Source organism: Carcharhinus amblyrhynchos, chromosome 34, assembly GCF_965287045.1.
Source record: "Carcharhinus amblyrhynchos chromosome 34, sCarAmb.v2.hapA, whole genome shotgun sequence".
NCBI classification, from domain to species: domain Eukaryota; kingdom Metazoa; phylum Chordata; class Chondrichthyes; order Carcharhiniformes; family Carcharhinidae; genus Carcharhinus; species Carcharhinus amblyrhynchos.
Window position 1 is genome coordinate 11,115,839 of NC_137357.1, and position 22,859 is coordinate 11,138,697.

At 42.8% G+C, this 22,859-nt stretch overlaps 1 protein-coding gene across 1 annotated transcript in view; it reads left to right on the forward strand.

Annotated features, from left to right (window-relative positions):
* Nucleotides 1–22,859, forward strand: part of gnsb (glucosamine (N-acetyl)-6-sulfatase (Sanfilippo disease IIID), b) — a 62,994-nt gene that overhangs the window by 7,579 nt on the left and 32,556 nt on the right. The window contains exons 2-4 of the mRNA XM_080217150.1: nucleotides 9,719–9,778; nucleotides 14,516–14,719; nucleotides 20,534–20,599. Of these exons, the coding sequence (XP_080073276.1) occupies nucleotides 9,719–9,778; nucleotides 14,516–14,719; nucleotides 20,534–20,599 (330 nt within the window). The remainder of the gene's footprint in view (nucleotides 1–9,718; nucleotides 9,779–14,515; nucleotides 14,720–20,533; nucleotides 20,600–22,859) is intronic.

The following is a 22,859-nucleotide window of genomic DNA, read 5'->3' on the forward strand; positions in this document are numbered from 1 at the left end:
CTTAACAAGTGATTTTTACGAAATTGACTTGAAGCAGCATGTATATTTGAGAATATAAAGGTTAAACAGCAAAATTACTTGCAGTCCGTTTTGATAAAATCTTTGCATACAAATTCAGCTAACATCCAATAGGGACTGAGATCCCCCCTAATTGCTGTAAAGTACTTTCGTGTTGTTTCCAACAAAATCTAATTTCAATTAAATAAGAGAGCTAAAACCACAAGACCCTTTTACACGAGACTTCCTGTCTTCAGTTCGTAAAGTTGCTACTTTTTGTTGCAGTTTTTACATTCTCCCGCTTTCCAGTTCTGACAGAGTCCATGAAATGTTAACTCTGTTTTTCTCATGATAGATGCTGGCACACCTCCTTAGTTTTTCCAATGTCCACTGTTCTTATTTCAGATTCCAGCATCCACAGTATTGTGTATTTTATTGTTACGAAATGATGCTAGCCACATAAAACTAATATTCTCTCTGTTTGTCCAAATTTAGCAAAAAGAGCTAAATTGTAGAGGTAAGGTGAGACTGACTGATCTTGACATCATGCCAGTATTTTAACAATTGGGGCATCAAGGAATCCTCAAATTCAAGTCAATGGGAATTAGAGGAAGCTCTCAACTGTTTGGAGTAACACTTAGCCGAAAGGAAGTTGACTGTGATTGTTGTCAGCTGAATATCTTACACCCAAGACATCATTGGAGGTGTTCCTCAGTAGTAACCTTGGCCAAACCACTTTTAACTGCCTCATGACTGATCTTTCCTCCACCATCATTATCATGTCAAAAGTGGGATGTTTGCTGATGATTTCAGCATTCAGTACCATTCACAACTTGTACTAAGGCAGCCCATGTGCAACGCGACCTGGACAACAAGTAGACTTGTGGTAATAACTGGCAAGTAACATAAGTACCACCCAAATGTCAGGCAATGTCCATCTGAACAATAATGAATCTACCTCACCCGAACAATTGTGTCATACCACTTTTCAAGAAAGGAGGGACAGAGAAAGCAGTGAATTGCAGGCCAGTTACGTTAACATCAGTTATCAGGCAAGTGTTGGAATATGAAGGAAGTTTAAAGCAGTGAATTGCAGGCCAGTTACGTTAACATCAGTTATCAGGCAAGTGTTGGAATATGAAGGAAGTTTAAACAATGTAATTAGAAAATCATAGCATAATCTGACATAATCAACATGGTTTTAATAAAGGGAAATCCTGTTCGACAAATTTATTTGTAAGGATGTGACTTGATAAAGGTGAAGCTGAAGCAGTAGTTTTTCCTGGATTTCCAAAATGTACATACTAAGATGCTGCATAAAAAGTTAAAAGGCCAAACATGGGTTCTTTAAATTGAGGGTAATATATAAGATTGCATGGAGGATTAGTTAACGGATGAAAAACAGAGTGGGACTAAACAGGGCTTTATCAAGTTGGTAGGCAATGATTCGTGGGGTGCCACAAGGAATATGGTAGCACAGTGGTTAACACTGCTGCCTCAGCTCCAGGGATCAGGTACAATTCTTGGCTTGGGTGGCTGGGTAGAGTTTGCACATTTTTCCCATCTGAGTGGGTTTCCTCCTGGTTCTCCAATGTGCTGCAACTTCATGTGTAGGTTAGGAGGATTAGCCCTGGTAAATGTGTGGGGTTACAGGGATAGGACGGGGGAGAAGGCCCAGATAAGACACTTTGTCAGAGTCAATGCAAACACAACTAGCCAAATGGTCTCTTCGACACTGTAGGGATTCTGTGATGATAACTACTGGAGCCTCACCTATCTGTCATCTAAATTAATGCCTTGGATGAAGAGACAGAGTAATGTAACTAAGTTTTCTGATACCTTGCAAGGTAAGCTATGAGGAGGCTTCAAAGAGATATGGACCAGCTCGGTGAGCGGGCAACAAAATGGCAGATGGAGTGTAATGTGGTAAGTGTGAAGTTATTCAGTTTGGTCAGGAGAATAAAAAGATTGATTATAAAGTGAGAAACCTGTCACAGATGTTCAAAGAGACCTGGGTGTGCTTGTACAAGGAACATAAAGTCAACATGAAGTTGGCCATTATTACAGTGGATTCGAATACAAGAATGAAGAAGTCTTGCTCCAGTTATACGAGGTTTTGGAAGATTGCAGTTTTGGTCTCAATTTAAGGCAGTTTAGACTTGCATTGGTGAAGGTACAGTGAAATTACATTCAATTGTTCCCTGGGATGAGGGTTGTTCTGTGATGAGAGACTGAGTAAATTGGGTTTATATTCTCTGGCATTTAGAAGAATGAGAGGCAACTTCAATGATCTACAGAATTTGAAAGGGATTTAATGTGATTTACACTGAGCAACTGTTTCATTGACTGGATCTTAGGATTAGCCCCTGATCATTTAGGACAGAAATGAGGAAAAATTTCTTCACTCAGAGATCAATCTTTCATGTGAAGACAGTGCAAAGAAGAACAGGACAGAGGCTGGAATTCTAACTCCTCAAGTCTGTCCACCATCTACAAGGCACAAGCCAAGAGTGCACTTGCTTGGATGCTTTGCAGCTCCAACGACAGTCAATAAGCTTGACACCAGCCCAGACAAAGCAGCCTGCCTGATTGACATCCCTTCCACCATTGACACACAATGGCAGCAGTTCATCTACAAAATGAACTGCAGCAACTTCCCAAGCCTCCTTTCAGACCTGTGAGCTCAGCAGAGACGTGAATATCACCACCTGCAGTGTCCTCCTCCAAGCCACAGAGATCCTAGCTCGGAACTATATTGCTGTTCTTTCACTGTTGCCTGGTGAAAAACATGGAACTACCTTCCTTACAGCATTTAGTATATCCCTGCACGATGTGGTCTGCAATTCAGGAAAATAGCTCACCATTATTTTCTTGAGGTCACTTATGGCCCTTGGTGGCGTTTCCACTAACATTCACATCCTAGGAGAAAACTTAAATAAACAAAACACAAAACTTTTTCTCATTTTTGTACAGTTCAAAAGTGTTCATATTTCATAAGAACATAAGAAATAGGAGCAGGAGTAGGCCATCTAGCCCTTCGAGCCTGCCCCACCATTCAATAAGATCATGGCTGATCTGTCGTGGCTCAGTTCCACATTCCCGCCCTCTCCCCATAACCCTTAATCCCCTCTCTTATCAAAAACACATCAATCCGCGTCTTAAAAAATATTTAGCGAGGTAGCCTCCACCACTTCAACGGGCAGAGAATTCCAGAGATTCACCACCCTTTGAGTGAAGAAGTTCCTCCTCAACTCCGTTCTAAACCGCCCCCCCTTTATCTTGAGGCTGTGTCCCCTAGTCCTACTGTCCTTTCTGAGCGGGAAGAGTCTCTCCACCTCTATCCTATCCATCCCATTCATCATCTTATACGTCTCAATGAGATCTCCCCTCATTCTTCTAAACTCTAACGAGTACAAGCCTAGGTTATTCAGCCTCTCCTCATAGCTCAACCCCCTCAACTCCGGCATCAGCCTAGTAAACCTCCTCTGCACTCCCTCCAAGGCCAAAATATCCTTGCGTAAGTACGGCGCCCAAAACTGCACACAGTACTCCAGCTGCGGCCTCACCAATGTCCTATACAGCTGCAGCAAGACCTCCCTACTTTTATATTCAATCCCCCTCGCTATGAAGGCCAGCATCCCATTCGCCTTCCTGACCACCTGCTGCACCTGCAAGCTGGGTTTTTGCGACTCATGCACAAGGACCCCGAGGTCCCTCTGCACCGTCACCTGCTGCAGTTTTTCGCCACGTAAGCAATAATCCTTCCTACCATTATTCCTATCAAAGTGGACCACCTCGCACTTGCCAACATTAAATTCCATTTGCCAGTTCCTGGCCCATTCGCCCAGCCTATCTAGATCCTTCTGCAGACTCCACACCCTCCGCACAATTTGCCGTTCCACCAATCTTGGTGTCATCAGCAAATTTTGACACCATACACTTGGTTCCCTCCTCCAGATCATCTATATAAATGGTAAATAGCTGAGGCCCCAGCACCGACCCCTGGGGCACTCCACTAGTCACCGAAGATCCACATTTCAAGATCCACATGATGATTTTGTAATGATATTATGCTGATTTCCAATTAGAGGTTGCTGTACCTCTAATCTGAAGAGATTACAGACCAAAGTACTTTTTCTGCTGTTTCATCACAGGCAAAAGGAATTTATAAACTCAAAAGATTTGATGCTCAACCATCAAGGTTTTCCATGTTACAGAGGGTGTTATGTTTAGATTTTATGTTGCTTTCTACTTTGTCCTTGTACATTCAATAACATCTGGCTAAATATTACTTGGAGGTTATAAGGATGGGTAAAGTCTGACATCATATACTTAGCAGCACCTGTTTGCTGTGTGGTTGCAGTGGCCTGTGTGAAGTAGATCAATGCTAAATTGGGCAAATGTTTAGACTGTACACAGCTGTTGATTAGTTTTACAAACTGCAATTTATGTAGAATTTTCTAATTGCAAAGTAAAATCGAGATGAAGTTTTTGGTACCTTTTCTATGGAACAGAAGATTCGATGGATTGATTGGCCTTTTCTTATGCTCCGACACAGTGGAGAAGCAGTATATTCTAGCTGAAAGCAAGTCCTGAATACTTAGTTGTCCCCATCATCTGTAAAACCATTTTTTTCTGTTTGTTGCTACCTATTGAAATTTTGTATTTTTTTTATTCATTCGTGGGACATGGGCACCTCTGGCTGGCCAGCATTTATTGCTCAGCCCTGGTTGCCCTTGAGAAGGTGATGTTGAGCTGCCTTCTAGAAATGCTGCAGTCCACGTGCTGTGGGTTGACCTACAATGCCGTTTGAAAGGGAACTCCAAGATTTTGATCCAGCGATTGCAAAGGAAAGGCGATTGGAGGGGAACTTGCAGGTGGTGCTGTTCCCATGTTTCTGCTACTCTTGTTCTAGCAAATACATGGGAACAGCACCACCTGCAAGTTCCCCTCCAATCGCCTTTCCTTTGCAATTGCTGGATCAAAATCTTGGAGTTCCCTCTCAAACGGCATTGCAGGTCAACCCACAGCACGTGGACTGCTGCATTTCTAGAAGGCAGCTCAACATCACCTTCTCAAGGGCAACCAGGGCTGGGCAATAAATGCTGGCCAGCCAGAGGTGCCCATGTCCCACGAATGAATAAAAAAAATACAAAATTTCAATAGGTAGCAACAAACAGAAAAAAATGGTTTTACAGATGATGGGGACAACTAAGTATTCAGGACTTGCTTTCAGCTAGATTATACTGCTGCACCAATGTGACGGAGCATAAGAAAAGGCCAATCAATTCATCAAATCTTCTGTTCCATAGAAAAGGTACCAAAAACTTCATCTCGATTTTACTTTGCGAGAAGAAAATTCTACATAAATTACAGTTTGCAAAACTAATCAACAACTGTGTACAGTCTAAACATTTGCCCAATTCAGCATTGATCTACTTCACCTCCTAGATGCATCCCCGCTCTAAGCATTGGCATCTTATCGACTATGTCATTGTCAGGAGAAAAGACAGGCAGGATGTCAGAGTGACCAAGGCCATGTGTGGTGCTGACTGCTGGACAGATCACAGGCTCATTGTCTCCAAAATGAAGCTCGGTATCAGACCCAAGGGGCGACTACAAAGAAGCAAGGTTATGAAAAGAATCGATGCAGCCAAGCTAAAGAATCCCAGCTTAGCTTCAGCACTGGCTGAAGACTTAGAAATCAAGCTTGCTGACCTACATCTTGCAGGCAGCGCTGAGGGTGACTGGGAACCCTTCAGGGATGCTATCCATACATCTGCGCTGAAGATGCTCGGGCCCTCTACCCGCAAGCAGCATGATTTGTTCAATGAGAATGATGAGGAGATACAGGCTCTACTTGTTGAAAAGCACCGTCTTCACTGGGCCTGTCAGAATGACCCATCTTCAGCTGCCAAGAAAAATACTTTTACCAGTGCTTGCAGGACAGTCCAGAATAAAATGCGTAAAATGTAGGATGCCTGGCTGAGCGCCAAGGCAGATGAAATACGCTAACAGAAACAACTTGAAATGGTTCTATGAAGCCCTCATCACTCTCTACGGACCTCAATCTCTTGGGAGTTCCCCCCTCCTGAGTACAGGTGGTACAACTCTCATTACAGAGAAAGATCAGATCCTGCAGAGATGGGCTGAACACTCTGAAGCTGTCCTCAACCGACCATCATCTATTAACGATGAGGCAATAGACAGAATTCCCCAGGTTGATATCAACAGCGCCATGGATAATCCACTGGTAGTAGCTGAAATCACAAAAGTTGTCAGCCAGCTATCCAGTGGCAAAGCCCCAGGGCAGATGCCATACCCGCAGAGATCTATAAAGCTGCTGGTCCTGCACTTATCAAGAAGCTCACCGAGTTGCACGCCAACTTCAGGAGAAGTGTCAGGGGCAGAATTGCGAGCTCCACACAACCTTTGTTGACCTCGCAAAAGCCTTTGACACTGTAAGCCGACAAGGCCTGTGGAGGATCATGTCAAAGGTTGCCCTCCCAAATTCATTCAGATGGTACGCCATGATGGCATGATGGCCAGAGTATTGGATGGCGGAGAATCCTCAGGGGCATTCCCAGTCACCAATGGCATCAAACAGGGCTGTGTGCTTCCACCCACACTGTTCAGCATGATGTTTACTGCCATGCTGAATGATGCCTTCCAGGACAGTTTTGCTGGAATCAGCCTCAAGTAGAGAGCGGGTGGGAAGCTCTTCAACCTGAAGAGGCTTCAAGCTGTTACCAAAGTGAAAGAGACTGTTCTGAGAAATTTCCTCTTTGCCGATGACTGCGCCCTGTATGCTGGCTCAGAGCCAGAGATGCAAGTCGGTATGGACAAATTTTCCATGGCTTGTGACAACTTTGGACTCACCATCAAAATTAAAAAGACCGAAGTCATGCACTAGCCTGCTCCTCATGTACCATAATCACAATCAAAGGCAGAAACTACAGGCAGTGGACCAGTTCACTTGTCTTGGCAGCACCCTTTCCCTAGCACTGAGTATACAGAAGTTAACTGCAGAATAGCAAAGGCAAGATCTGTTTTCGGTAGACTGCACTCCACTGTATGGGAAAGTCGAGGAATCAGCCCAGCAACAAAACTGAAGGTCTACAGCGCCGCCGTACTCTACCCTCATGTATGCCTGTGAAATGTGGACTGTGTATCGAAGGCATGCAAGACAGCTCAATCATTTCCACATGACTTGTCTTCACAAGACAAAGTACCAGATGCTGAAGTTCTGTCTAGAGCAAGTCTACTATCAGTCCACACACTGCTGATGAGAGCACAGACCTGGTGGGCAGGTCATGTCATCCGTATGTCAGACGAGCGCATACCCAAGCAGCTCCTTTTTGGGGAACTCTCTGCTGGAAGACGCTCGCATGGAGGACAGAAGAAACGTTTCAAAGACACACTCAAGGCTTCCCTGAAGTTGCTTGACATTGACACAACCACCTGGTAAACGCTGGCACAAAACGCCCTACTGGCACTGCTTCATCCACAAAGGCTGTCAAGCTCACAAAGCAAGGTGTATTGCTGAAGTTCAACTTAAGCGCAAGCTGCACAAGTCAAGAGCCACCAGCGCAACAACTACAGTGTTTACACAAGTCTGTCCAATATGTGCCAGGACATTCCGTGCCCAAATTGACCTGATCAGTCATTTTCAGACACACCGCAACCAGCCTCAAAATGACCAATGGTGTCGAGGTCCTCATCAATGACGATGGACGAACAACAATGGTTGTGGTTTAGAAGGTATTAACTAAGGATCTTATTGAACTTTTGCTACTGAGCATCGGTGATGGAGGGAGTGGATGTTGATGGATATAGTGCCAATTTAGTGGGCTTTTTTCCATTCAGGCAAGTAGGCAGTATTCCATCGCTCCTGATTTGTGCCTTGTAGATGGTGGTAGGTTCTGGGCAGTCAGGAGGTGAATTACTCACTGCAGTATTCCTAGCCTCTGAACTGCTCTTGCAGCCACTGTTTGTGTGGCGAGTCCAGTTGAGTTTCTGGTCAGTGGTAACCCCAAGTATGTTGACAGTGGGGGATTCAGTGATGGTAACTCGTTTGAATGTCAAGGAGTGGTGGTTCGTGTCTCTTCTTGGTGATGGTTATTGCCTGACATTTGTGTGGTGTGAATGTTACTTGTCAGCCCAAGCGTGGATAATGTCCACATCTTGTTGCATTTGAACATGGATTGCCTCAGTATCTGAGGAGTCTTAAATAATGCTGAACATTGTGCAAACATCCCCACTTCTGACCTTAGAAAAGTAACGCTCATTTGTTTTCAAACCCCTCCCCACTTTCGGCTGGGTCGGCTGCTCCACATGGTGCATCATTTTTTAGATGATGTCAACAAATCATCCGTGAGTGTTAGTTTAATCTCTGCACATTGCTTCTCATCTTCAGGAGGAATGTTATATTGTGGTGTTCAAAGAGCTGTGAGATTGGAGAAGTTTTATCTTGGAGGCTCCTGTGGGTCGAAGGAGGGTGAACAGGCCTGGGACTTCAGATTATGGTTGCTGATCTGTGAACCTTTCCTGAACTATCAAAGAGGTCAAACAACCAAATGAATGGCAAATCTTGAATTCCATTTGAGGCGGGATGAAATGACTCCTCTAAGCTCCCACTTGAGGTTTCATCATAGCAAGATTTTTTTGAGAATTTAGAGGGAATATTTTCTGAGAATCCCACATGTTGTACTTGTGAAGTTACAAAGAATTATTCAAACCAACTTTCTTCGACTAAACAAAGAATTAGATAAGTTTATTGGAACCATTTCACCAGCATAAAGCTCAGTAAAATGTATGCACCATGGACACACACACAAGTCCAAGTGTAAGAGGATAGGATTAAAGGCTTTTTCACAGAAATAAAAACAGGAGTACACAGTTAGCTGGTCTTTGGTTGTTCTCCACATTGCGGCTGTTGATCAGTTGTCTTAGTGGGTGTGGTGGATGGAGCAGACTTGCACGGTTTATTTTCATGAAAAGGTCTCGGTTTGCAATTAAATTCTCTTCTGGGATGGTTACTTTGCAAACTGAGCACAACACTTACGAGAGACAGTGAAGGCACACCTGTGTTTAGTGCAGCATTGCCTTTTGTTTCCTCCGCTGTTTGATAAGTGGATGCTTGAAGTACTTCAACTGGGTGTACATTCCACAGAAATACTATTAGTTCATGTCTGCTGCAATTATTTTGTTTCGGATCAGTTAATTAAATTTTGAATTTCCATCTCAACACTTGAGTAGCCTCAGGATGCTGTGAATTGACAGGTGAATGGGGTCTTTCATGCTCCCCAGGCAGTTGTGTTGGTCTTCATTCCACTTGGTGGAATGTAAAATTGTGTGTATTGCAGCAGTGTGGGCTGTTTTCCCATTGTCTGCAGAGTGTCCCAGTTTTTAAAAATCCAGCTAGAAAAATTACTATCTTAAAAAAATCACATCTTCAGAACACACGGCATTCTCGGACCAGGGTACTGAAACAGTATTTCTGTCGTACATGTGTCATTACTAGGCCTGCCTGGATCTGGACCTGATAAATATTGTTGAATCACCAGATCCAAATCGAAATTTAATACAGATCATTCCTATGCATATGCATTGGCAATGCCAAAACCACACAAATTTGCACCATCTGTATAGTATGGGTCAGTCAACGTGATATTCTACATGTTTGTAATATTGCTCACTTGTCATAAACTGCTGTTTTCAGACCCCCATGAAGAAGACTCGCACCTTAATTGGAGATGCAGGGGTGACCTTCACAAATGCAGTAAGTAAGCTCATTGTTACTGGTTTGTTCATACCATGCATTGTCTAGTGTTACTGCTTTATTCAAAGTCCAGTGGTAACTTTTGATCACCAGACATCAAAGTCTTGCTGAGCTTTGCAACACCAAAGTTTCTGTACAACTTCTGCATCGTTGATCTGTCAAATGCTGTAAAGCAAGACAGCAATAAGGAGTTGGCTGCTGGTGCTGAAAATGTGTGACAAACTATTTTGCTCAGTGGAAAAGATATCTTGTATGTATAATATATTCTCCTTTGTGGTAGATACATAGTGGACTTTGCTGTCTACTATGCTTGCAATATAGATGCTGTTCATAATTCTTACTGTGGTTTTTAAAAATTCATTCATGGGATGTGAGCATTGGTGGGTAAATTGTACAGACAGTAAGAAATCTCACAACACCAGGTAAAGTCCAACACGTTTATTTGGTAGTAAAATCCACTAGATTTCGGAGCGCTGCTCCTTCGTCAGCTTAGTTGGAGTTCTGTTCACAAACAGGACATACAAAGACACAAACTCAATTTACAAAATAATGGTTGAAATGCGAACCTTTACAGGTAATTAAGTCTGTTAGTGGAGAGAGCGTTAAGCACAGGTTATAGAGATGTGTATTGTCTCCAGACAGGACAGTTAAGTGAGATTTTGCAAGTCATAGAGGTTCCAGATAATGTGACATGAACCCAAGATCCCGGTTGAGGCTGTCCTCATCTGTGCGGAACTTGGCTATCAGTATGTTCTCAGTGACTGCGTTGTCATATGTCATGAAGGCCACCTTGGAGAACGCTCACCCAAAGACCAGAAGCCAAATGCCCATGACCGCTGAAGTGTTCCCCACCAGGAAGAGAACACTCTTGCCTCGTGATTGTTGAGCGATGTTCATTCACCTGTTGTCATAGCGTCTGCATGGTTTCCCCAATGTACCATGCCTCAGGACATCCTTTCCTGCAGCGTGTCAGGTAGACAAAGTTGGCCGTGTTGCAAGAGTATGTACCATGTACCTTGTGGTTGGTATTCTCATGTGAGATGATGGCATCCATGTCGATGATCCTGCACGTCTTGCAGAGGTTGCTGTGGCAGGGTTGTGTGATGTCATGGTCACTGTTCTCCTGAAAGCTGGGTAGTTTGCTGTGGATAATGGTCTGTTTGAGGTTGAGTGGTTGTTTGAAGGCAAGAAGTGGGGGCATGGGGATGGCCTTGGTGAGATGTTCGTCATCTTCAATGACATGTTGAAAACTTTGGAGAAGATGTCGTAGCTTCTCTGCTCTGGGGAAGTACGAGACGATGAAGGGTACTCAGTCCGCTGTGTCCCATGTTTGTCTTCTGAGGAGGTTGGTGCAGTTCTTTGCTGTGGCGCATTGGAACTGTCGATCGATGAGTCGAGCGCCATATCTTGTTCTTATGAGGGCATCCTTCAGCATCTGGAAGTGTCTGTTGTGATCGTCCTCATCTGAGCAGATCCTGTGTATATTTCACTGTACCACAAGCCCACGGATAACCTCATGATGCTCTGCTTCTCCACCTTCCACCCGAAGCACGTTAAAGAAGCCATCTCCTATGGACAAGCCCTCCGTACACACAGGATCTGCTCAGATGAGGACGATCACAATAGACACCTCCAGACGCTGAAAGATGCCCTCATAAGAACAGGATATGGCGCTCGACTCATTAATCGACAGTTCCGACGAGCCACAGTGAAAAACCGCATTGACCTCCTCAGAAGACAAACACGGGACACGGCGGACAGAGTACCCTTCGTTGTTCAGTCCTTCCCCGGAGTGGAGAAGCTACGACATCTTCTCTGGAGCCTTCAACATGTCATTGATGAAGACGAACATCTCGTCAAGGCCATCCCAACACCCCCACTTCTTGCCTTCAGAGAACCGCACAATCTCAAACAGACCATTATCTGCAGCAAACTACCCAGCCCTCAGGAGAACTGTGACCACGACACCACACAACCTTGGCACAGCAACCTCTGCAAGACATGCCGGATTATCGACACTGATGCCATCATCTCACATGAGAACACCATTCACCAGGTACACGGTACATACTCTTGCAACTCGACCAACGTTATCCTGATATGCTGCAGGAAAGGATGTCCCGAGCATGGTGCGTTGGGGAAACAATGCAGACACTATGACAACGGATGAATGAACATCGCTCGACAATCACGAGGCAAGACTGTTCTCTTTTTGTCGGGGAAGACTTAAGTGGTCACAGGCATTGGGCCTCTGATCTTCGGGTAAGTTTTCTCCAAGGCAACACAGGGTTGCTGAGCAGAGACTGATACCCAAGTTCCACACGCATGAGGACGGTCTCAACCGGGATCTTGGGTTTATGTTACATTATCTGTAACGCCCACAACTTGCCTGGGCTCGCAAAATCTCACTAACTTTCCTGTCTGGAGATGATACACATCTCTTTTAACCTGTGCTTAACGCTTACTTCACTGACATTGTCTGTACCTTTTGAGACGTGATGACCTGTAAAGATTTGCATTCCAACCATTATTTGAGTTTGTATCTTTAAATACTCCGTTTGTATCTTTAAATACTCCGTTTGTGAACAGAACTCCCACTTACCTGATGAAGGAGCAGCAGTGGATTTTGCTACCAAATAAATCTGTTGGACTTTAACCTGGTGTTGTGAGACTTCTTACTATGTTTACCCCAGTCCAACACATCGCCCCATCATAAATTATACAGAACCAGGTATTCAGGTCATTCAGCCCATAACCTTGTTTCCGTTCGACTGAAATCTCCTCCCATCTTTCCTCCTTTCAATCTACAATCATAATTCTTTGTTCCCGTCTCCTTCGAAAGATTTGGCTGGCTTCCCCTTAAGCATTCATTTATAGTATTTGCTTCAACCCCTTCCTGCATAACATGTTTCACATTCTTAACAGTCTTGGGTAAATAATTTTTTTCTGAATTCCCTATTGGATATCTTGGTGATCATCCTATATTGATGGCACCTCACTATGCTCTTCCCCAAAACAGGAAACATTCTCTCTGAATCCACTCCAATCAAAACCTTTTAGAATTTAAAAAATCTTCATCAGGTCACCCCTCAACCTTTTTTTTCAAGAGAGAAGCGATCCAGCCTGTCAATCCTTTCCCGATATGCACACCCACGCATTTCTGATATAAATCTTCTGTACATCCTCTCCAGTGTTACATGCCGTGCTCGAAGTGTGGTCTGACCAAGGTTTGACACAGGTTCAGTCTATGTTCAGCACATTTCAATTCTATCTCTCCACAAAACGTTTAAGCACTTGATTTTTTTTAATGTACTTGCTGACCTGTGGTTCCTCTTTTTAATGATTTGTGTATTTGTCCTCCCCAGATCCCTTTGTTTCCCCAACCCTGCTGAGACCTTCCAAGGATTCCCTATTCTTTCCAACAAAATGGTTTACCTCACAATTATTAGTGTTGAACATTATTTGTTCATTGTTCAAGGTTATTAATATCCTCCTGTGGTTTGACTCTATTGACTGTGTCCCCTCCCCTCTGTTTGGTGTCATCCAAAAACTTGGAATTCCTAATTGCCCTTGAAGTTCGTGCTTTAGCACCTCGTTAGTCTGTATGATGCAGGTTCTCTGAAATTTTCACAGCAGTTTGGAGTACCTGATGGCTTGCTTGGTTACTTCAGGGAGCAGCTCAGAGTCAACCCCATAGCTGTGGTTCTGGTGTCACAGATAGGCCAGACCACAGAAGAACGACAAATTTCCTTTTATAAAGAGCATTCATGAAAGGTGTAGATTTTTGACTAAAATCCAGTGCTTAGGTGATCACTGTTACTGACAGAAGTTTTTAAATTTTAATTTTTAATTGACTGAATGAAAATTTAACAACATTGGCTTATCAAATGCTGTAAACCAAGACAGCAGAAAGGATATGATTGTTGGCACTGAAAATGTGTGATAAACTATTTTGCTCAATGGAACAGATGTTTTATATGGATAACATATTTTTCTGTATGGTCTATGCATTGTGGACTGTGCTGTCTACGATGCTTGCAATATTTCTGCATCATTAGCCCAGCCTCTGGATGACTCATCATTAACATGGCTACAATGCCACCATAACCACAGACAAAACATTATGTGGAAGTAGCAAATGCTTTGAAGGCAAGAAGAACTTAATAGAGGCCATGAAATGATTCTAGCCAAAACAAGCAGATCGGTGGGGAAGGAGAAGGGCCTGTGTTATGCTGAAGGATGTGCTTATCTCTCCTGCCTTTCAAACTCCAAATACACTGTTCTGCAGATGCTTCCTTCTCTCTGGCGACCTCATTGAAATCCAGATGCATTATGCATTCTTCTATTTTTAAAAAAATGTTCTTTCTCATTATTTTGATAATGTGTACTTCTTCAGTGCCCTGAATCATGGCTTGTGTTACAATCCACAGGCTATTAAAACCCAAGCTTGGTGCTTTAATTTCAGTGGGTTTTTTTGTTGATTTGCTGCATTATATGAGCAATGGCTCTTTAGTGCAGTGTCTTTCTTGTTTTAAAAAAATAATTGCAACCAGCTGGGGTGGTAAAAGATTCAGCTTTTGTATTGTTAAGAGAAGTTAAATTTTCTAAAAGCAGTAATGAGAAATATAACTACTGATTTTCTTCCACACCTGCTAATTTAAAAAAGTTAAGTTCTGATGGTTAAAAAATGCCTTTGCTTTTGACTCTTACGCAGCTGCTTGTTTGCTTTTACTGCAGTTTACAGTCACCCCACTGTGCTGTCCAAGTCGCAGTGCCATCTTGACAGGAAAGTATCCACACAATCACCTGGTGCGCAACAACTCACTGAATGGAAACTGCAGCAGCGTGCAATGGCAGAAGGTTATGGAGCCACAGGTTTTCTCTGTCTACTTGAAGAAACATGGATACCAGACCTTCTATGCAGGAAAATATCTCAATAAGGTAGCTTGTTGGGACTTGACAGTAGATATTAATTTCGTGGATATCTCCTCAGCACCGTACTATTCACTGTATAAGTCCTACCCTGGTTTGACTTTCCAAAATGCAACACCTCACACTTAGGTGTTGGTTGTTGGATATTCTAGTTGGTCATAAAAGACAGAAGCACAAGGGAACCATACGGCCCCTTGAGCCTGCTCATCCATTCAATACAAGCATGACTTACTGGTAAATGATGGTCCCCTTCTCCTTTAGAATCTGCCACTGCCCAATTTCATCTCCCCATTGTGGTTCCTGGGCCTGGGGACACAATATTTCATGTTCACGTTAAGCCCTTTCAGAACCTTCTGTGTTTCAACGAGATCACCTTTCATTTTTCTAGTCCCAAAATATAGGCGTGGTTTACTTAATCTCTCATCTCTGATTGTAATTCATAATCTTATGAGTCAAGATGCTTTCTCACAACTGTCCTCATATCATCCTCAGCTGTCAGGTTGCCACTCTATCTTTTTGAATGCTGTGTGCTAAGGAATTTTTACTTTCCGGCTTTGAACACCTTGTAGCTATGTCTCTGTGAAGCCATTTATCTGTCTTTGTGCCACAAGTTAATTTAATTGTAAACGCTTCTTGCATTTAGAGAAATACTTCATTTATTTTAGTTATCTGCTTTTACTTCTATTCATCTGACCATGATCTCTAATGACTTCAGCCTTGAGTATATAGTAGAATCTAGTACATTCAGCAAAATTTACTAAAACTGCGTTTGTATGGGTGTTGAGTGAGAAGGACATTTGGCTTATAGCGTCAGAGAGCAACACAGCATGGAAACAGGGCCTTCAGCCCAACCAGTTCATGCCAACCATGGTGCTCTGCCAGCTAGTCCCAATTGGTCCATAACCCTCGAATCCTTTTCTATCCATGTGCTTATCCAAATGTTGCTGTTGAATCTACCTCAACCACTTTCTCTGGCAATTCATTCCATAGACACACCACCCTTTGTATGAAGAAGTTGCTCCTTTTAGGTCCCTTTTAAATCTTTCCCCTCTCACCTTAAACTTATGCCCCTTACTTTTCAATCCTGTACCTGGGAAAAGGACAGTGTGTTCATCCTCTCTATGCCCTCATGATTTTATACACCTGAATGAGGTTACCCATCATTCTCTTACATTCCAAGAAATAAAGTCGTAGTCTGGCCCACTGCTCCCTATAATTCAGGCCCACTGATCCTGGCAACATCCTCATAAATCTTCTTTGCACTCTTTCCAGTTTATCAATGTCTTAACAGGGTGACCAACACTCCACACAATACTTCCAAGTGTGGCCTCACCAATGACTTATACAACTGTAACATAATGTTCCAACTCCTATATCAATGCCCTGACTGATGAAGACCAGTGTGCTAAATGCCTTCTTCAACACTGTCGACCTGTGATGCCACTTTCAACAAAGTACATATTTGTACTCCAAGGTCTTTCTGTTCCTCAACACTCCCCAGCGCCGTACTATTCACTGTATAAGTCCTACCCTGGTTTGACTTTCCAAAATACAACACCTCACACTTACCTGTATTGGAATCCATTTGTCAACCCTTGGTCCACTTCTCTAACTGATCAAGATCACCCTTTTTGATAACCTTCTTCACTATTAATGATACCTCCTATTCAGTATCATCCACAAACTTACGAACCATGCCTTGTACATTCACATCTAAAGCATTTAAATAAATAACAAATAGCAAGGGTCCCATCACTGACCCCTGAGGCAAACCAATAGCCACAGGCCACCAGCCCAAGAAACAGCCTTCGACCATCACCCTCTGTTTCCTACCATAGAGCCATTTTTGAATCCAATTAGCTAGCTGTCCCTGAATCCCATGCGACCTAACCTTCCAGACTAGCCTGCCAAGTGGGACATTGTCAAAGATCATGCTAAAATCCATATAAACAACATCTACTGCCCTAACCTCATCCATCCTCTTGGTTACCTCTTTGAAAAACTCTAAAAGATTCATCAAGTATGACTTCTCACACATAAGCCATGCTGACTATCCCTAATCAGACCTTGACTGTCCAAATGATGGTCGATCCTGTCCCTCAGAATTCCCTCCAGTAACTTACTCATCACTGATGTCAGGCTTACTGGCCTGTAATTTCTGGCTTGTCTTTGCTACCCTTCTGAGACAATGGAACAACATTAGCCACCCAGATGAGTCTTCTGGATCTTCGCCAGTGGAAAGAGATGAAGCAATTATCTGTGCACGGGCCTCTGCAATTTTTTCCCTATCCTCCTACAAGACCCGAGGATGCACTTGATCAGGCCCAGGGGATTAACCCACCTTGATGCACTTTAAGGCTGCAGATACCTCCTCCCTAGTATTATGCGTGTGGCCCAAGACATTACCACTTATTTCCGTTATTTCTTCAGCACCGTGATGTTCTCCGCAGTAAACACCGAGGAGAAATAGTGATTAAAAATCTCACTCATCTCTTGTGGCTCCACACACAGTTGATCTTTAAGGGGACCTATTCTCTCTCGAGCCACCTTTTACTTTCAACAGATCTATAGAACCTCTTGATATTTTCATTAACCTTATCCACCAGATCCATCTCATACTCTCTTTTTGCCCTCCTGACTTCCCTCTGAACACTTTTATAGTCATCAAGGGATTCACTTATCCCCAATTGACTAAACCCAATGTATCCTTCCTTTTTTCTGACCAGAGCCTCGATATCCCTCGTCATCCAGGGATCAGGAAACTTGCCAGCTTTTTCCTTCATCCTGATAGGAATGTACTACCCCTGAACTCTTCACATCACACTTTTAAAAGCCTCCCATTTGCCAGTCATTTCTTTCCCTTCAAACAAACTCACCCAATCAACTTCTGCTAGATCCTGCATATTAACCCCAAAATTGCCCCTGCTACAGTTTAGGACCTTAACCTGTGGACCTGCCCTATCTTTTTCCATAACTATTTTAAAACTAATCGTGTTATGATCACTGGACCCAAAGTGCTCCCTGACTGACACTTCATTCACTTGCCCTACCTCATTTCCGAAGCAAAGGTCCAGTGTTGCACCCTCCCAAATAGGGCCCTTATACAAAGATTCAGGAAACTTTCTTGGACACATTTAACAAAATCTACCCCATCCAGACCCTATGCATTCTGGGTGGCATCGTCAATAGTGGAGAAATTAAAATCTCCCACTCATACTATTCTATTATTCTTACAACTTTTTGCAATCTCTCTGCACATCTGCTCCTCTTGTTCCCGCTGGCTATTGGGGGATCTATAATACAGTACAGTGAATTTTCTTTATCCAATCTATCCTTATGACTGAATAGGTTTCTGGCACTTGCAATGTCAGCTCACATTTGAAGATTAAACATGTATGAAAGACTGGAGGAGTCTTCCATCTATGTAACTGTACTCCTAAAAGGAGCAGCCTCTTCAGTTGAACAAGGTGGAAAAATCTGAATATAAATGAAAACTACCTATGGATATAGTTTTGGGGTACTGCATTGTGTGTTTGAAGGGATCAGATTCAATCCCTGAGCCAATTGGTTTTAAAGTCATGCACGATAAACAGACCTGACCTGCTGAGTTTTCAACATCTTGAGAGAATGAAGGTGATAAATGATCTGTAAACTAAGTCCCTTGCTTATCAATGCAGAGAAGATCAAACAGTGCAAATATTTGCGGTGAACTGGTTGGGAAACCAAACATTTCAAGATGTTGGTTGCATTGTCACAGTTACTTACAATGTGTGTACAAGAGGGTGGGGTGAGTTGATGCATTTTGTATCTCTCTGGGGAAGAGGTGTTTGAAGATACCAACAACTATATACAATTGTTCTGAGTTGGTCAAATTACCTATTTAACTAAGATCAATTCATCTCCTTATTAACACACACTAGCTTCACTCATGGTGGTCTGCACCTTTTGTAAACACAACCAACCAACCACCACCACCCCCCCGCCCACCCCACCCCATCCCACCCACACACTTTGACCTGACATAAGTAACACTGGAGCACTGAGCAAATGTTAAATTTGCTGTGGTATCTTTTGCAACTTCCCTCATCTTGGTCATAAATGGCTAACTTCAAAGACTGCTCTTGGATAATAAAGTAATTACTTCTAAATTGCATTTATTTTTAAAAATAATTTCAACTCTAAATCTCGCTGTAAACTGTATACACTCTCAAGTGTTAGAAGAAGATCGGAATTAAAAGACTATTCAGCTCACTGATCAGAAACTTTATATAGGGTTTGGAAGATTCCTCATTCAATATTTTTGGCACTTCACTTTGGTCCTACTGCATCAAATTATTTGAGTATCATTGCTGATCTTAAAATGTTATCCAGTCTGGCTGTGATTGGTGTGTGAGGTGGAGGGGAGGTATGACTATTGGTTGAGCTGGATGGCAATGGGCAGGATGAGATGCATTTGATGCCTCCACCTGCAAGTTGTCATTTTTTTGACTGAAGTCTCAAAACTTAAACCTGATTTTCCAGTTGAAACCATTGGCCCAGAAAACTACTGTAGGAACGGTAGAGGGTGGGGTGGAATTGATGGTGCCCTAAATTCTTTGTTCTCCAAATCAGCCCCCACCTCATGGCACTCACCTGGATGGTAAAACATCGTGTTGCTGTTCAACCAAGCCATTGCTGCATTCAAGCCTTCAAATAAACCTAATTCCAGATTGACTGTTGCAACAGAAAGATTTTTTCTAATTTGGCTTGGCCGGCATTTATCACGCATCCCTGAGGGCACTTTTTTTTAAAGAGTCAACCACATTGCTGAGAATCTGGAGTCTCATGGAGGCCTGACCAGATAAGGATGAGATTTCTTTCTCTAAGGGACATTAGTGAACCAGATGGATTTTTATGACAATTGACAATAGTTTCGTGGGCCAGGATTCTCCCAAAAAAAGAATTGCCCAATGGGTGGGAAAATGGGAGTATTTCCTGTATATCAGAGTGAATCTCCAACACTCTGAGCATTGCAGAGTGCCTCAGCATGATTCACTCTGGTAAGTACGGGGTGGGGTCTATTCTCACTGAAGAGGCCTGCAGCATAGTGCTGTGGGCCACTGTATATGTGCCAATCTGTCAGGGCACATGCACAATACCCCCTTGAAACTGTCCCCCCCCCCACCAACTGCTGGCTTTGCAGACCACCCACCCTGATCAGTGGCCTACTGGACTTCCCCGAGCCAGCCCTGAATATCCTCTTCCTTCGCTCCCCCACCAATCCTGTTTCACAGTGGCAGCAGGATCCACAGAAAGGTCAGGATGCCTGTTGTCCATTAGTGGGGAACAATCGTAAACCCCTTTGGAGAGAACCACTCCCAGTGGGGTGGGAGGAGATGCTTGAAATTCTAATTTCAATATGATAATCAGCTCCATATTGATTTCCAGCGTGGAGCTGATAGCGCTAAAATATAGTGCTTGGGAGACTTGTGACCGGCATTGAGCTGGTTGCAAACCTTGCTCAAAGCCCCCTGCTGGTGTCTCCCAGCCCACAGTGCTGCATGGGCAGTGCAGTAGGCTGGGCGAATCTCCACAATGGTCATCCTTAGGTTTTTAATTCCAGATTTTTTTTTATTGAGTTCAAATTTCACCATCTGTCATGGGATTTTAAACCCCGGTCCCCAGAAGGTCACCCAGTTCTCTGAATTACTATTTGTGCCACTATCTCCCTTCTCCGCAGGCATTAAAGTACAATTTCCATTTGCAGGTGCTGCATCAGAAGTCCGTTAACTAAAGAAATTGTAGCTTGATCTTATTCTGAATTTTGATTTTATTTTCTGATAGTATGGACATGCTACAGTTGGTGGAACAGCCCATGTCCCTGTTGGCTGGGATCACTGGCATGGACTGGTAAGTGACATGTTGGTGAGCAGAATTGAGTTGGGAGATTATTTGATTAGCTAAACTGCTTTTGAAATTTTCAGTCACTAAAAATGGGATCTTTGACCTTCAGCTATTATGGGATCTCCACTCAGAAAATTAATTTCAGAACTTCCGTTCTCTTTCAGAAAATTTAAAACCCTCAGTTTTTTTGACCACGCATTTGGTCGCTGTAAATCTCCCCTAATGTCTATTGCATATTGGCTCCTCTTTGACCAGCCCCCACCTTTTTATGAGGACCTTGGAACGGTGTATTGAAAATGTATTCAAGTGCAATTTCTTCATTATTGCTGGAATCCTCTTGGGAATGTGAATTTCTTGTTATTGTGTCAGTATGTTCAATAATAGCATAAGTGACTGAAGTTTATGACAACTTTGGCAATGTAGAAAATCAGCAAACTGACAACTAACAGAGCAGGTCCCTGCAAGGAAACACATAAAATATCTTACAGGTATGACTTCCTCAACATTTGTATTGTGGGCAAAACTGCAACATTTTGTCTTCATGAAGAAACTGCAGGCGATAGTGGGAATATTCAGTAACCTTTCCATTGCTACGTTCATTGTTAAATGTCTCTGTAGATATATTTTCCTTCTTTTCCCTGCCACTGTCTCCAGCTACGACTCAGATTGCTGATACACGTTACGTTTTGCTCATTCTTGCAATAGTTTATCTCTGAATTCCATTTCTGCTTTAAGCAGCATCGGGTTGGAGCACAAATGGGCAGACACAGCAACGATCATGATTTTGGTAAACACAAGTGGCCTCAATGGCTGCCATGTATCTGTCTCTGCAGGTCCTTCCATTCAGTTAGACCGGTAACTGTTCAATCTGGCAGTAGCTGAATAATGTCACGATTATACTAACAAGTACTTCATTCCGATAAATAACACCTTGCAACTATGAATGTTATAAGATTCTAATTTTTATGTTAAGCCCACCAGGAAACCTTGGTAAAGACTACACCAACTCAGCTACGCTTCCATCCCAATAAGTAAATGAACTTCAGCAAATTAAAGGGGGTAGCCTTTAAATATTCCTTCTAAATCACTGTGATCAATTTGTACCAGTCGTCATGTGGTCCTGTTAGCCACACAATTGCTGATATTGGGAGCTGAAGTTGTGCATAGCAGTCAAATGATTTGGGTTCTATATAGTTGATAAAAAAATTGATAAACAATGGGGAAAAATATATATTTTGTCCTTCAAAGAAAATGATTGCAACTTCCTGATAATGATGCATTCTATTTAAAATAAGAACGATAAGATGCATTAGAATCAACAAAACAAAATTCATGTTAGGTGTGTTCAAGAACTCAAAGGTTCAGGTTAAATGGTTGACCAGAAGTACTTGGATGTTTAATCCATTTGTATTTTAGAACAATCTCTGGAGGACAAGAGGAAGACTTTAAAATTGTGCATTTAACCATTATCACCAAATAGAACATATAGAACATAGAACATTACAGCGCAATACAGGCCCTTTGGCCCTCAATGTTGTGCCGACATGTGAAACCAATCTAAACCCATCTAACCTACACTATTCCAATATCATCCATATGTCTGTCCAATGACCATTTAAATGCCCTTAATCTTGGGAAATCCACTACTGTTGCAGGCAGGGCATTCCACGTTCTTACTACTCTCTGAGTAAAGAACCTACCTCTGACATCTGTCTTGCATCTATCACCCTTCAATTTAAAGCTTGCCATTGTGCTAGCCATCTCCATCCGAGGAAGAAGGTTCACACTGTCTACCCTATTTAATCCTCTGATCATCTTATATGCCTCTATTAAGTCACCTCTTAACCTTCTTCTCTCTAACAAAAACAGCCTCAAGTCCCTCAGCCTTTCCTTATAAGACCTTTCCACCACACCAGGCAACATCCTGATAAATCTCCTCTGCATCCTTTCCAAGCTTCCACATCATTCCTATAATGCGGCGACTAGAACTGTACACAATACTCCAAGTGCGGCTGCACCAGAGTTTTGTACAGCTGCAACATGACCTCATGGCTCCGAAACTCAATCCCTTTACCAATAAAAGCTAATATACCATAAGCCTTCTTAACAACCCTATCAACCTGGGTGCCAACTTTCAGGGATCTATGCACATGCACAGCGAGATCTCTCTGCTCAACCGCACTATTAAGTTACTATTAAGTAACTTACCATTAGCCCATTATTCTGTATTCCTGTAACTCCTTCCAAAGTGAATCACTTCACACTT